Source organism: Semicossyphus pulcher, unplaced genomic scaffold (assembly GCF_022749685.1).
Source record: "Semicossyphus pulcher isolate SPU_LCO1_2020_fin unplaced genomic scaffold, fSemPul1.0.p SCAF_6, whole genome shotgun sequence".
NCBI lineage: Eukaryota > Metazoa > Chordata > Actinopteri > Labriformes > Labridae > Semicossyphus > Semicossyphus pulcher.
This window is the reverse complement of record NW_027211737.1, coordinates 17064723-17080195: the sequence shown is the minus strand read 5'-3', so window position 1 is coordinate 17080195 and position 15473 is coordinate 17064723. Positions and strand designations below refer to the sequence as shown.

At 41.1% G+C, this 15473-nt stretch overlaps 1 protein-coding gene across 1 annotated transcript in view; it reads left to right on the top strand.

The window, feature by feature from the left end:
• stpg2 (sperm-tail PG-rich repeat containing 2) overlaps positions 1 to 15473 on the top strand; it is a 55179-nt gene that overhangs the window by 506 nt on the left and 39200 nt on the right. Inside the window, exons 2-7 of the mRNA XM_069683788.1 lie at positions 51 to 154; positions 444 to 611; positions 2085 to 2252; positions 6688 to 6803; positions 8653 to 8764; positions 13577 to 13684. Coding sequence (XP_069539889.1) covers positions 51 to 154; positions 444 to 611; positions 2085 to 2252; positions 6688 to 6803; positions 8653 to 8764; positions 13577 to 13684 — 776 coding nt within the window. The remainder of the gene's footprint in view (positions 1 to 50; positions 155 to 443; positions 612 to 2084; positions 2253 to 6687; positions 6804 to 8652; positions 8765 to 13576; positions 13685 to 15473) is intronic.

Here is a 15473-nt window from a genome sequence, read left to right as displayed (position 1 = left end):
TAACGATTAACACTTGAATTTTCTATTTTTCTTTATTGTTATTATCACAGCCAGCTATGCTCCGTTCCTGTCTTTGACCAGCAGACAGTCACTCATCAATGAGTCCACTAAGATGTTACCAGGACCTGGACATTATGACTCCACACCTGTCAAGGTAATGTAGCCCAGGCACAGTCATTTAGATACATATAGGGCAATCCCTGGTTGTATCTGAGAGCCTTATACTGGGTTAGCTGAGGCTGAATTTGCTGCTAAATTTCAGACTAGGGGAGCATTAAAGTAGCAGATCTGGCATTAGAAGTAATAGAATGAGATCAAAGAGAGAAATGCAGAACTGTTTTCATTTATTTCTGGCTTTGCAGGGCTTGGCAAGGAAAATATACTTTTGATTGCACTCTCATTGTGTCCCTTTGTCTGCCTGTCCCTATCTGTTGTGTCTCCAGATAAATGTCCATGGTGGCTGCAGTCTTCAGAACCGTTCCAAGCGTTTTGAGGAGGTAGTATCAAAGGCTCCGGGGCCTGGGGCCTACAATGTGTTGTCTGCCTCAGGAAACACACTCAGGGCTGGGACGGCTAATTCAGGACAGGCCAAGGAGCTTGGCAGAAAATTGGTAGGCATGTGGGTGAAGTTATGAGAGCAAAGTAAATGAGCAGTCCAGTTACAGAAAATTATTTCTAACTAATTTTGTCCCTGCACCCTTTTATATTGTCTGTCTACAGTAGATCTGCTTTTATACTGCATGTCCTCAGTGTATATGAGTAGGACATTTGGAAAATTACTATTGTTATTTTAACCTTAAGATCCACCACGTCTCTAATATCAGCACAAACAATAGGTATTGAGTTTAGGTGTGCTGAATTTCACCTTTATATTTTTGCTTGAAAATCAACTGCCTTTGTCCGTTTATTATCAGCCTCATACTGAACCCAAATATGCTGCTAAGAGGTCACTCACTTCCCTCAGATCCCTATTTAACCAAGGTACTGTCTCATATGCTGTTACCACTACGTGTACCCACATTATAAAACTTTTACTTACGCATATGGAGTAAAAATGCAGCAAAATGTGAAACTTTTTTGGCACTGTTTACTGTGAAGTGTTGTTTCTGTGCCATTTGTTAAACAAACGATATGTATAGCAGCGCCTCTTCAAAAGGTGGTGACTGCCAATACTTGCAGACAGTCATTTAAAGCTTCTCTTTTGGCACTAATGCCATCTGCAGACCACTTACTGATCTGTGGGAATTAGCACCTTCTATTTTGAAACCTTTGAGGGAGAACAATGCATGGTGTCTTTGCTGTAACATTCGAATATCTAACACATTTAGTAAAGAATACTTTAAACATGGGAGGTGAAGTGAGGGAAAGCAGAAAGAGAAATCTTTTGTAAGGTGTCCAGAAAACACCCTTCACAGGTTTTATTGTTATAAATGAAATTTGACAAACAGGCAACTTGTAGTTTAGTTATTCTATATTATGCATATGTGCACTGAGAAGTTACAAAAGCAGGCAGTTTTTTATCATTAGCTCACCAAATACCTTGCATGATATATGAACTTTGGAGAAAATATTTATGATGTAGCCTCCAGTTTCATCAGCAGTAAAACTGTGGTGGTGAAACATATAAAGTTCAACTTTGCAGCAATCTGACATAATACTAAGTTGTACTTTTAATTCACCTGGTATGTTTAATTTATGTCCAGAATATGCACACATTGATAAGCTTTATCTGATGTACACTGCCCTGACCAGAGATTATACTCGCTCTTCTATTATGCTAGCTGTAATTAGCTGAACAGAACACACACACAAACTTAGTCAAAAAACTTTCGTATGTTTTTACTGCTTTCATTGCATGTTCCTTGCCTAATAATGTTCTCATTCCTGGATGTTTTTCAGTCTTTCTTCCCCCATTTCCCTTCATTCGTTTCTTATCTTCGCCTTCTTGCTCTTCCTCTCTGTGTCTCCATCCTTCCGTCAGTTGGCCCCAGGCAGTGCTTGGCTACTTTGTAAGCCAGGGCATCCTTTCCATCAAAACCCCTGACTTCCCTCCCCACTCTCTCTGTGTCTTTCTCTCTGCGCAGTGGCTTCAGGCCAAAAGTCTCTGGCTGGTTCGTCAGTCAGATATCCCATCCATTCCCTCCCCAGGCCAGGCCTATGGCTACGAGGAGGATGCCCTGGGTGTGCTTAGCAAGCAGCAGCCCCCTCCCAAGGACACAACCCTGGGGCCAGCCTACTACAATCCACTGCTGGTAAGGAAAGATATACACACATGCACACACATGCACTGTCATGTTGAAGTTTGAATGAACATCCATCAGAGAATGCGAAGCACTCATTTGTGCATGCATGTGTGCTTTCATTAGTCTGTACAAGTATTTGTCTGAGTGTACTCAGTCTGCCCGCGAGGCGAGGTCCATTAGTGTTAGGCAGATCTAATGCACCACTGAAACCCCCCCACCCCACTCCAGTCAGTTGGCCCAGAACCCATTTCCATAGCTAATGAATGCAGCTCCACTTTAAAAAAGCCACAGTGCACCAATGCTCATCCATTTTACATGCCAACAAAGAGAGCCATTAGTAATTATTCTTCTTGCTATATTACAATATTCACTTAAAATAATGCACACGCCTGCTGGTCCGGCTCTCAATTAAGTCATTTCTCATCTGTTAATGACCACAGGAAGTCAACAGCGTCCTTGAGTGTTGGCCGAGGTTGTGTCAACACACCGGCGCAGGCACAGAGGCGCGCTGTGATTTAGGGCTATCAGCGGTGCATTCATCCACGGCTCTTTTTTTCCCCCTCAACTTCTGTTCTGCTCTCTCTTTGAAGGTCCAACCTCCCGTTTCTGTCCGCGTCTCCGTCTGACACACTTGTTTCTTTAAAGTCAAACGCTTTCCCCGGCCCCGTGCTGCTCGGACGGAGTTCAAAAGTGCGGAGAGGCAGAATTAAGTGCTTGTCTGAGGACGTCACTTCAAAGTGGCTGCGGCAACCTTTGAATGATAAGACATGAGACAGACATCAAAAGAGCACAGCTGCCTTTATGTCGGAATGTTATTGAGAGAAACAAAAACATTTATACCCCAAACTTATGGTTCACGTCTGTATTGACAGAGCAATCACCTAACTGCAACTGCTACTTGGTGAACAGAATTAGAGACAGGCTAATATGCGAATAGTGAATAGTCATTGGCTGATACGTCTATGTTTTGGCAGACTACCATAACAGAGCTGGTCAGATGGTGACATGCAGTGCAACCCAGACTGCGTTCGTATAAAGGAGACGGAGCAGCCAGAATCAGTTTATAAAGGATGTACAATGGTACGATGTTCATTTAGCAGACCTTTTTGTCCAAAGTGACGTACATCTGAGAGTTAATACAACACAAGCAACGATCAAGACAGGAGGGAATGAAGTCAGTAAGTGCCAAAAAACTGCTTCAAGTGTGATTGGACACATTATTTATTTTTTAAAATAATAATAATCATCAGCATCATCATGAAAATCCTCGTCAGCATAAACTACATCCTCGTTGTCATCATCATCAATATCATTAAGTTTGGAGGTGTTCATGTTAGAGCTGGGTCTTTAGCTTCTTCTTAAAGGTGAAAGGGACTCTGCGGACCGAATGGAGTTTGGTAGCTCGTTCCACCACCTGGGGACTACTGAGGAGAAGAGTCTAGTTAGCGACTAAGGGCCCTGTTGTGATGGGAGTACCAGGCGCCTTTCATTGGCAGAGCGTAGTGGGTAGGACGGAGTGTAGACCTGTATGAGGGCGTTCAGGTAGGCAGGAGCCGTTTTTGTTGCTGTTTTGTAAGCGAGCAACAGGGTTTTGAATGTGATGCGAGCGGCGACTGGGAGCCAGTGGAGGGATATGAACAGTGGAGTGATGTGCCGTTTTGGGTTAATTGAAGACCAGTCACGCTGCTGCGTTCTGGATCATCTTCAGAGTGTTTGAATGTGCATGCAGGAAGGCCTGCCAGTAGGGAGTTGCAGTAACCAATGCGTGATACCATGAGAGCCTATACCAGCAGTTGTGCTGCATGCTCTGAAAGGTAGGGTCTGAACTTCCTGATGTTGTACAGGGCAAATCGACATGATTGAGCGATGTAGATTTCAGAGCTCCCCAAATACATTCCCTCATTTGGTATTTTGATTATTCTGGAGGAGAGCTCTGAACAGATCTGTAAATAGGAATCAAGTATTGGTCAGTCTCTACACATTATCAATAAGTACCGCGAAGATGTGAAATAGAAATGGAGACATGGGCCAGATTGTCCTCTCAGTAGCACCTCAATTAAACAAACTGTGTTGTGTGTGTTTGTCTAAAGCCTACTAACAATTTCAGCCTGCGGGATCCTTCCCGCACTCGACCCCACTGACAAAAACTTCTGCTCGACTTTCTTGTTCTCATTTAAATAATAAATAGCTTGCCATTCCGCTCTATCAAAGCTGAATGAATGTTTATACCCTCTAGCTGTGTTTTTGTTTGCGCTTTTAAAAGCTCTCCTTGACATAAATTGGCAATTTGTGCCTCTGAACTCTTTGCCAGCTGCGATACGATCACTGTGCTTGTGTGATGCAGAACAGTTGTGTTTCTCTTTTGAACTTTAAGCATCTGAACATCCTTGTTATCCTATCTCTCCCTCTCTAAACTGGATCGGGAGATCATAGTAGAAAGAACCTCAGATCTCGTCCTCCTATTGCTGTTATAGTTACGAAGACAGGCACCCCATGGAGTGAGAAACTTTTTGAGACTCTCTGCCAGTCTTCTCATAACCTGCCTCACAGAATAGACGCAGAGGGCTTGGTCATGAAAAGTTATAAAATAAGAAGAAGGATTTTGGAATTGCTTTGATTTTTGTTTCAATAAGGGAAGAGAGTTGAAGTAAATTGGGAACCAAACTGAACCAAAGAACTAATTGGAAGCTCCCAAAGAAATGGCTTTAGTTTTCACTATGAATTATAAGATTCATACGAATCCTAAGATTTGCTGTGTTTTTGTATGTCTCATTGCTTATTAACTTACACCAAATAGTTTGGTCTGATCTTGAAAAAGTCATCCTACAGGAAATTTGCTATTGACATTCATTGGTCCTACTTTAAGTAAGTTTATGTTCACACCAGAGTCAAACTGGACCGTAGTTTGTTTGGAAACGGTCTGAGACCCGTCTGATCTAGCAGACCATGGTCCGATTGTTTGGTCCGCACCAGAGTTTGATTCCGGCGTTCACACCGACCTAAACGAACCGCACTGAGGGGACAAACGCTCCAGGGTTCGGTTCAATCAGACTAAAGAAGGCTGGTGTGAACCCACCCTTAATGACTCTGTTGGTCAATTGACGCATCCATTCGAACCAAAGAATGTCCAAATTTTCCCTTATCCAGTAAAATATGTCAACATCTTCTACATTCATCGGCACAATACAACACCAGAAAATGAACCCTCATTACTTTGCTGGTCCCTTGATCTTCTTTAGTCCCACAATGACGTTCAAATTTGTGCTTTTGAGAAGACATCTAGACAGCTATTGTATGTATTGCCAGGCCCTTAGCCTGTGTCCTTGTGGTGACCTCAATTTCAGAGCGCTTCTCACCGGCGCTTACTGTTGCTAAGTAACAGTAGTTGTCTGTTCGCACTTCCGCTTCCATTGGCACTGTTTTAAATTGCTCTGTATGCTTAATATTTGAATTTAAATAAACCTTTAATTTAAAATTATGCAATTAAAACATAGAAACAATGGAAAGGAATCGTGTGCTGGTATTAGCAGCAGCACTAGACAAGGAAATTGTACCCTCGAAAAAAATGAGAGGATCAGCTTTACCTCCACCATTGTTGTTGACGAAGTTGACATCTGAAGTCCTGCCCCTTCTTGATTTTGATTGGTCGGTGAAGTGACATTGATGAGTGCGACGGTGTTCCAGAAGTTGAACTATTGTTATACAAAAAACAGCTGATGCAGAGGGTGTTTTTACGCTGAGGACGCTGAGCGCTGAAAATAAAATAAAACGCCCTAAGTGGCCACAGGCCCTAAAAGTGGTTCAGCCACTAATGCCTTCTTTCAGAATGGATTTTTATGATTTTGAAGGTCCATTCATTTTGTACCTGCATTGCTTTAGACTCTTAGTCTTGATGAATAACTTACCTGTTTAAGTACTGTAAGTGCTTGGATTGAAACCCCAGCAGTCATCTGTGTTTATGGCTTTTTTTGCAACACCCTTGCAAAACATTTTAGAGCAAAGTATTACTCATAGTATCTCTCCAATGTGTTTGAGGAGAGAGTTGCCAGCTCCAGATGCAGCCTCTCTCGGTTGTTAAGCTGCAGACTGAACTGCTGCTATCTGAAAGGCCGGCGGCAGAGAAATTCGGCTGTAAAACTCAAAGAGATAAGAAAGGACACAGGGTCTCCCCGAGATCTCTGACATACTCTGGCATTTGGCTGAACTTCACATTTCATTCAGCGCCGGCTTCATGAGCCCTGGCTGGAAGAGAAACCTGATAAGTGTGAATGAGTCAATTTATTTCCTCCTTCTTTGTTCATTAATATATCATCGTGATATCTCCTTCCTTCTCCCCATCATCTTCTTTTTCTCCTTCGTTCTGCCTTTTTAATCCTGTCTTTTATCCACTCCTCCTTCTTGCTGTCTGTCTGTTCTCTCTCTAACTCTTTCTCTCCTTCTGTAGTCAGAGACAAGCTCTGCACAGAAGTATAAAGGAGTCCACTTTGGCAACATGACAGGGACGAGAGATGAGGTGACAGTGGATGAGGGACCAGGTCCAGGACACTACTACCCTGAGATGTGAGTACCACTTGTCACGGGAAATAATTAACTGAGTATTAAAGGAGAAGTTCGGTATTTTTAAACCTATTTTTACAAATTCGGGTGTGGAAATGACTCATAGGAACAAAAACTTTTGGAATCGGTCCAGGTGATTGCCTCGACCGCAATGGCTGCAACATAATCCCCTGGGGCAAATGCACCTGATCAAAGTACATCCACTAAAAGTGCTTGTTTTTGCCACTGACAGGCTCAGATTGTTAGCCCAGGTGTCCGACAACATTATGGAAATTATCCCTACAAAGAGTAAGATCCTTTTTGTGTAACCAGAAACAGAAGTCTCGCTCTGAAATCCCGCAGCTGGTAAGATGTTACCTGAACAGGACGGTGGAAACGCGAGTTAGAGTCGGAGAGAGGATTTGGTAGAGATTGTTGTGTTGGTGGGTTAGTGTATTTGTTTTATCCTCCTCTGCCTGTTGCCCCTCTCTCTCTCCTCGTTCTCTCTTCAATTTCTATGAGCTCTTTGTCCGTATACTCTGGCTCAAATGTCATGCAATCAATCTCACCACCCGCGAGATTTCAGAGCGAGACGAAAGGACGATCTCTGTAGGGATTGTTTCCGTAATGTTGTCGGACACCTGGAGTAACAATCTGAGCCCATCAGTGGCAAAAACAGGCACTTTGAGTGGACGTACTATGAACCGGTGCAATTGCCCTGGATTATGTTGCAGCCATTGCGGCCGTATCGCCATCTACTGGACCGATTCCAAATGTTTTTGTTCCTATGAGTCATTTTGACACCCAAATTTGTAAAAATAGAGCCCAGGTTTAAAAATACTGAACTTCTCCTTTAAGTACCATTCCCCTTCCCCAGTATACCTGACTGTTTCTTTGCTGGGTGCAGTGACTTTCATAAGACAGAGCCAGGCTTTTTCAGCTATAGATACAATTTTCTTTTCTCTCATAAATAAAGCAGATTAAAAAACAAATTATTCAAACCGTCACTTCTGGGTTTAAGTTTGATTTCATTTAAACCGTTTCAACACAACTCCTTTAAAGGTTGTTTCCGTACAGTATTATTTCATCATCAAACAAAAGTTTACTTCAGGCACTATTAAGTTAAATTAAATGGATAACAAATAGTCCATTTATATATATACCTTATTAAATTGGAATTGAAGGCATGAAAAGAGGGACAAAAGGTTGGTTAGATTAAGCGATCCAGGACATCTAATCTCAGGAGTTCACTGCTCTTGAGCTCTCACAGAGATGTGTGCTGAGTAGAGAAGCTGTTCCAGCAAAGTGAAATATTGCTTTGAACCTGGAGCCAGGGCATTAAGTTTGACATTTCTCTCACAGCCTTTTCTACTGATGGCCACGGAGGATGGGCCTTACTAAGCACTTCTACTGTACGATGGTGGGCACACACCCAGCTCAGCTACTCATAGCTGATTGAGTAAAAGAAGGGAAAGTGTGCATGCGATGCAATCACACTGTAGGTGTAGATAGATTTTGGTTCTGTTATACACGTTGTGATTATTGAATCATTAAAGAGAATCAAAATGCTGTCTTTTCTCCTTTCACTGCTGCTGACAGAGCAGTTGTTTTAGTCTTTTAATCTTCTCTCCCCTGCACTCCCCCTTTCTCTACTTCATCTCTCCCCTGTCTGTCTTTGCTTTGTTTATCTCTCCCCATTTACTTTTCCATTACACACCTCTTGTTCAATACACTGTATCTCTTCATTCCTGCTACTTTGTTGTTTTTATTCAACACTCTCTCTCCCTCTCTCTCTCTTTATTTTTATCTCTTCTATGTGTTTGTGTGTGTCTTCTATTCTCATGGGCATTGTCACTATCTCGGTCTGTCTCAGAAACCATAAAACGAACTACGTGAATGTGAACCTTCAAAAGGAGCAGAAAGGCAGAGCTGAGCTCCTCATCCCTCGCTACCACGAACTGGTGCCCAGGCAGGAGGAGAAGAAGGTGAGTCTGTGTTTGTTCATGTAGTGCTATGCCATGCTAAGCTAAGATGAATGAGATAAAAGCTTTAGAGGACTCGGATCATGGTCAATCTCTGCCCCTGTCGGGGACATATTCCTTTAAAATAAGCCTACGTAACTTGCTGATGAGTGGCTAGTATGACCACAAGGGGCAATTAAACCTGCAATATATTTTTGTGGCACTTTGATAAAGCAAACATGTTAGCAAACACTTGCTCAGATAAAGAAGATTTGGACTCATGTCTCTGGCCACCTGATGAATGTAAGTCCAATATTCACTCTCCTTACAGCTGTGTTTTGCTCTCTATCAACACCTGAGGTGAACATCTTGCTCTTTAACCAGCTCACTTTGTCTGTTCATGCTGGGAATGAAGTGCACATTGGGTTCATCAGAGCTTTTTTTACTGGAAACAACTGCATGATGCTGATGAAAATTAGGTGTATGGTAATGGTGAGTATGTTAAAAAAACATATAGTTATGGACTTAATACCAAAATGTGCTAAAAGAGACAAAAAATACTCAGTCGAGCTTAATGAAAACATTTATTATAGCAGCTTTAAATGAGAATGACAGATGGAATAATATCTACCGGTGATGATCTGTGATTTACAGAGCGCTCTTCCCAATTTAATCAGACGTCTACAGCTGGCTCCCTTTGTCTGGCTCTCTTGATTTTCCTCGCCTTCGTTTGTAGACCGTTTGCCTTCATCTTAGTGTCGAATTTGTTTCTTCTTCATTGGAATTTTCTCTTATTTTTGAAGTTGTATCTGTAGTCATCGATCTTTTCCTTGTTTGTTCAGCCATAGTAGATTACTGTTTACTCGCAATGCTTACAGAGACCGGAAGTGCTGCCGCTTAGCTCCGCCTACCCTCTCTGGCAGACCAACCACTGCTGGGTGATGGAAAACGCGTCACTAACTGGGCGCCGCTTGTGATTTTTTCCACGAATGTCGCCACAGACACCCAGTCCATAATAATACTATATACTGCAAATGCAAAGGCTTTCATCAGTGGACGATAGGCTCAATGACCATTGTGTTACCTCATTCGGTGATAGATAGTGACTTAGCAGACATTTATTTAATTGAAAAGTTTGAGATTGTTACTTTAAGCAAGTTTTCTAACATAAGCTATAATAAACACAGCAAACAAAATGCCTAACAATATTAACATGATGATTTTGTCCTGTACATGCTTAAGTGGTGATTTTTAACAAATAATCTCATCCTGCTTTCTTTAACAGTTTTGCCCTGGAAAATGTAAACAAAGGCAGCGTGCAGTTAATCGCTTCGTCTGACACCTACCCCCCACCAGCGGTTTCAGGCATTAAAAATAACTATACAGAAATAATCAATCTTGTCTCTGATGGTCTGGTTTGCTTTTGTAGCTCATAGAGAGTAATCAGAATAAATGTCTGTTTCATAACCAGAGAAAAACTCCTCACAGGAGCTTAAATAATGAATTCTACTTTTGTAAGGGGAAGAATGGGTGTTCTTTGAATATTAAACAATAATTTCATACATGTCAGTAAACATGGCAGCTTTCAGTGTCATTGCATATTGCATGTAATTTATTTGAAGAGCCCTCTAAAAAATATTTTTAAATTTGTGTTTTACATTTTGACTTATTTCAACCATTACAAGTGACACACAGACCGTTTCGACTTTACTTACTATTTCACCAAACTGTAACCAGCCTTCAAACTAAAAAGAGGAAAATAAGAGCTCACAATATTGGTGAGGCAGGCAACTGTGTGATCTGTTATCAATTTGTAGTTGACAGTAAACATTCAACCAATAAGAAGCCCTGAACTATAAAGGGAATTTTAATAATAGCCTCCTGATTAAAGCTATACTTCATTATGAACTACATTGAGAGTTAGCATAAACACCCTATGTATCAAAAACACTCTAGCTTGTGTAGAGCATTTGCTTGCTTACCCTCTCAGTCACTGAAACTTCTAACTAATTTCTGTTTTATAAAAGTTGGTGATTACGCCAGAAAATCAGTCAGTAATGTTTGAACGCCTGCTTAAACTTAACACCACGTTGGCACTTTAATGGCTTTACAAGATGATTTAAAGACTACAAATTGAGACTGATTCATAACAGAGCACTGTGATTTACACTGAGAGACAGAGTCAAGGTAAGTACTTTAGATTTATTCTGGATTTATTTAAGTACAGTCCATTAAAGATGAAATGACTCAAACCCTCCTCTCTCTCTCTCTCTTATTAAAACACCTCAGTAAATGTGTTCGCCCATAGAGGGCAGTAGAACATAAGCTTTAGTCACAGATTGCCAACCACACACACACACTGATACATTGAAGCCGGTTGAGTTGCGGAGAGTTACTCACCTGCATATGAACTTGAGTGTGCTGGCAGAATAATGCTTTGCGGTGCCTTATTTCTCCAGTCGGAGGGGTAGAGTGGGTGAGTCTTAAAAAATGTGGGACTGGATTTGTGGAGAGAGTGGTGGAACTATTTCTTCTGACGAGGTTTTACACCTACGCCTTTCCCTTTTCTTGTGCTCGTTTTCCTGGAACATGGTGCTCCGCTGCCTCCTCTCTGTTAGGTTTCAGATGATTTAATTGTGTGAAGTTAATTATACATGACATTTTATCACAAATATCCTTCCTGCCTTTATATAATATTAGCCACTAAGTTGACTTAAAGTAATTTCTAACACACTGTAATTCATCCCTGACTTTGAATGAATAACTTTCCCTTCTGTGTATGCCTGTATGTGCACCATGCTTTTATTCAGACCCCCTACCATGATGGCTGCACCTCCATCCATCATCATTAGTACCTTACACCTCAACCCCCCCCCCCTCCCCCACACACACGCACACATACACACACATACACTGGCCAGATGGGTCATTACCCACAGTGGGGACACTAAGGACAAACACCTTTACTTCCTAGAGATCAGCAGACAGTCTGCCTCTAATGGCTCAGGGCTGCTGCTGTCCCATACACTGTGTGTGGAGTGTGTGTAGGATTTTCCCATTAAATCGGCATTCTGACAAGACAAGGGCAGCGACTGAGCCAGCCGCTTTTATAAACCATTATGGTGTTTATCCCTGCAATCAAAAGCAGTACAGGTAGAGTTGTGTGTTGCGATGCAATGGCTTCTGTTTCGCGGTAAATAAAAAGTTCACTGTCAGTTCATCTTTAAAATGATGTGAATTCCATGCTAACATTTTCATGGATTGTGTTGTAACGTTTGCAGGACTTGTTATTTTTAGAAATGGGGAAGCAGTACAGCTCCCGCAGGGAGAAAAGGAGGGGGGGGGGGTGTAACAGCTGACTTACACCAAAACTAGTATTATGTACAAAAAGCTAAGACATATTGGTTGGCCAGTATGTTGAGTTACGTATATTATAATTAGACAAACATGAGTTTAAATTCAGAGTGGAAAACCTGGTGTGACATGCAGCTTCAAACCCTTTCTCATACCTCAAGCCTTCGTGCTATATTGAGATTTATTGCTTGGATATTTTTGTTTTGCTGTTTACATTATTTAGTTTTAAATGTGTAGCAAATTTGATTTGATAAACTGACCTGCATGTGCAAAAGAATAGTAAGAAAGCCACTGAAGTCAGCGTTTATGTTTAATTTATCCTGGGATAGAGTTGACTCGGGACTAGAATGAGGAAAGAGGGAGTCACACTATGTTGCTTTTGTGGAGCAATGGCTGCTTCTTCTTTACAGAGGTGTTTGTTGATGGTTTGTCAGAGCCCTGAGAGGTGTGATGGAAACACCAGTGCAGAAATGACAAATGTCGATTTATGTGACCTAAAAGGTGTATGAATTCTGATACGATGGTTCATACAGAGGTCACAATGCTTCCATGTGATTTGTGCTGTTCAAACTAGAAAAGGAAACTCTTGGGAATTATAAACTCAACTCTTACATGGAGAAAGAATTCCTGGACATGAGTGACAAAGACATGATGTACAATCTGAACCCAGCATGTCACAAAGAAATACTTTCAACTTCAGGAAAAAAACTATTGAGAATGTCTTTGACTCCAAGCAGATCAGGCACAGAGCTGATTATCCCATCAGGTTGTCTTGCTCTCTGGGTCTTAATTCCATGAAACTTAACATTTAATCCTAAGAAAAGTACGTACTGTATGTCTCTGTGTGACATTTCAGCTTCTGAGACAGGTAACTTATTTCTAAAAAGACCTGTAGTCGGTGTTCATGATTAAAGGTTGAGGTAAATGGAAGATTTTTTTGCTGAAGTTCACCTCAGTTCCCCTCAAGATTCAGATGTAACCGTGAACCATCACCACAGAAAACAACATAGTTTTACTGCAGACTAGTTAAAGCACCTCTGGCCCAGCTACATTGTGGGTTTATACCACAAATAGAAAAATGTCCTGGCTCTGCACTACTCAGCATCTGTGTGAGCGCGAGGTCTGCTGTGGTTACCAGGTTATGCTCATTACTGCCCTGAAATGCTGCAGGAGTCTTGGGTTGGCATAAGACATGCTTCCTGTGACTATAAAACAAGTAAACCTCCATATTCTTTTTCAGTCACTTAATTGCAAAACAGCAAAAGAAAGGGGCTTTTAACTACCGCACTTTTTTCTGGAGAAACAAATGAAATCAAAGCAGCTCTCTGATCCTGTCTCCTCTTACCTGTCCCTTCCTTTCCCCAGTCTCTCTTCTCATGTTCTAACTGAAGCAACATAATGAAAGGGGGTATTACCAAAGCATGTAACTTCAAATAAAACCATGTACTGACTGTACCTTTCTTGCTTTCTGCTTTCCATCAGGGAGTTCCTGGTCCGGGCCAGTACCACATCAGAAGTGAGTTTGAGATGCCTGTGAAGTCTTGCGGTAACCTGCCAAAGTTCACCAGCTCCTTCCTCTCTCAGACTCAGGTACAACGCAAACACAACTAGACAGTAAAGATATTCAGTGCTTTGTGTGTAGGTACTTTTTCAAGCAACTTCACCAGGGTCCACTGCAGTTTTTCTATGTTTTTGCTTCTTATTGTATTTATTCAATGTCTGCATAAATTCTACACTAGTAGACTTGAACACAGAGATCTCTCTCAAGGATCCATTACTTTTGTCAGTTATTACTTTCCACCCTATTTTCTACCTGATTTTGGGATTGTATTAAAGGTCATTTAACCATACAAAAATGCAACAGAGTATTAGAGCCACATTAAAGAAAAAAAAATTGGGGGTTATGAGAATAAAGTTGTAATATCAGTCAACTGACTGCTTTTCTGATATTCCGCGTCATAATAATATAGGCTAACATAAAGTTACGACTTTTATTCTCGTAATATTATGACTTTTTTCTCGTATTAATACGACTTTATTCTGGTAATATTCTGATTTAATTCTCGAAATCTTCAATTTTTTTTTTCTATAAAGCTCTATAAAGAGTTTTTCTCTGGTTATGAAACAGACTGAAATTAATTCTGATTACTCAATATGACCTATAAAAGCAAATCAGACCATCAGAGACAAGATTGATTATACAGTTATTTTTAACTGCTGGCGGGGGGTAGGTGTCAGACGAAGCGATTAACTGCACGCTGCCTTTGTTTACATTTTCCAGGGCAAATATTTAAAGTGAGTGATACATATGACTGTTAAAGAAAGCAGGAGGAGATTTTCTTTTAAAATCACCACTTAAGCATGAACTGGACAAAAATCAGCAAAGAGATAAGAGGTACGGCTACAGGGGGCGCTGAAATCAACACAAACTGAACGTTCCTCAGGAGCTTTAATGTGGCCCTAATACTCCCTCGTACAAAAGAGATTCGAGGCAAACATTACTGTAGAATTTTTTTTTTGTAATTCCTAAAAATTTAAAAGGATGTGATTAAATGGAATCACCTTTATCTCTGTAGGACACCTGTCGTCTTAAATAGAGTCATTATTAATATAGAAACACAGATTAGTGCACTTTTCAGAAACAGCAGTAATTTTGACTGTGTGTTATGAGGATCTTTGTAATTTCATGAAGTTACCTAGCTACGCATAAAACTAGTTTTTATGGTGGAGATCATCGTGCACAAATATTGATTTAACCAGCTAAGATAGACAAATGTTAATCCATTGATCAAGTGGTATTACAATCTCTAATACACCCTAAGGAGAGAAAACAATCAGACTGCGCTGGAAAGACCTCTCAGAGATAATCTATGGGAGGTAAAGATATTCAATTTAAAATTCCTCAAAGGAGACTGGATTTTTAATATAGAATATATGAGATTAAGTAACACATCCAAGACACTGAGCCGGGCTTTGCTTGTTTAATTGATGTGCTGGGAGTGGAGGGCTTCTTCACATGGGGGTGAAGATGAGTTTATTAAGAGGCTCAGAGGAGCGCAGATGAAGGATGTGAAAATGTGTAGTTTCACGTCTCAGGAAGAGCTGAACTCCTCTGTGGCACTGCCCCACAGACTCGCTCCTGTGAAACTCTCTGACTGATGTTTTAATTATCGCTCTGACACACAGGCACAATGTGACGGTGCATGCTCACACACACACACACACACACATAGAAAATTCAGACAAACTCATGTGCAAACTCATCTGCAGACAGATATAGAGACATGAGAGAGACAAGGTTGCAAGTTCTCCTGACATGCATGCAAATGAACACACCAACATTTCCATGCACACGCGCGCACACACACACACAGACACA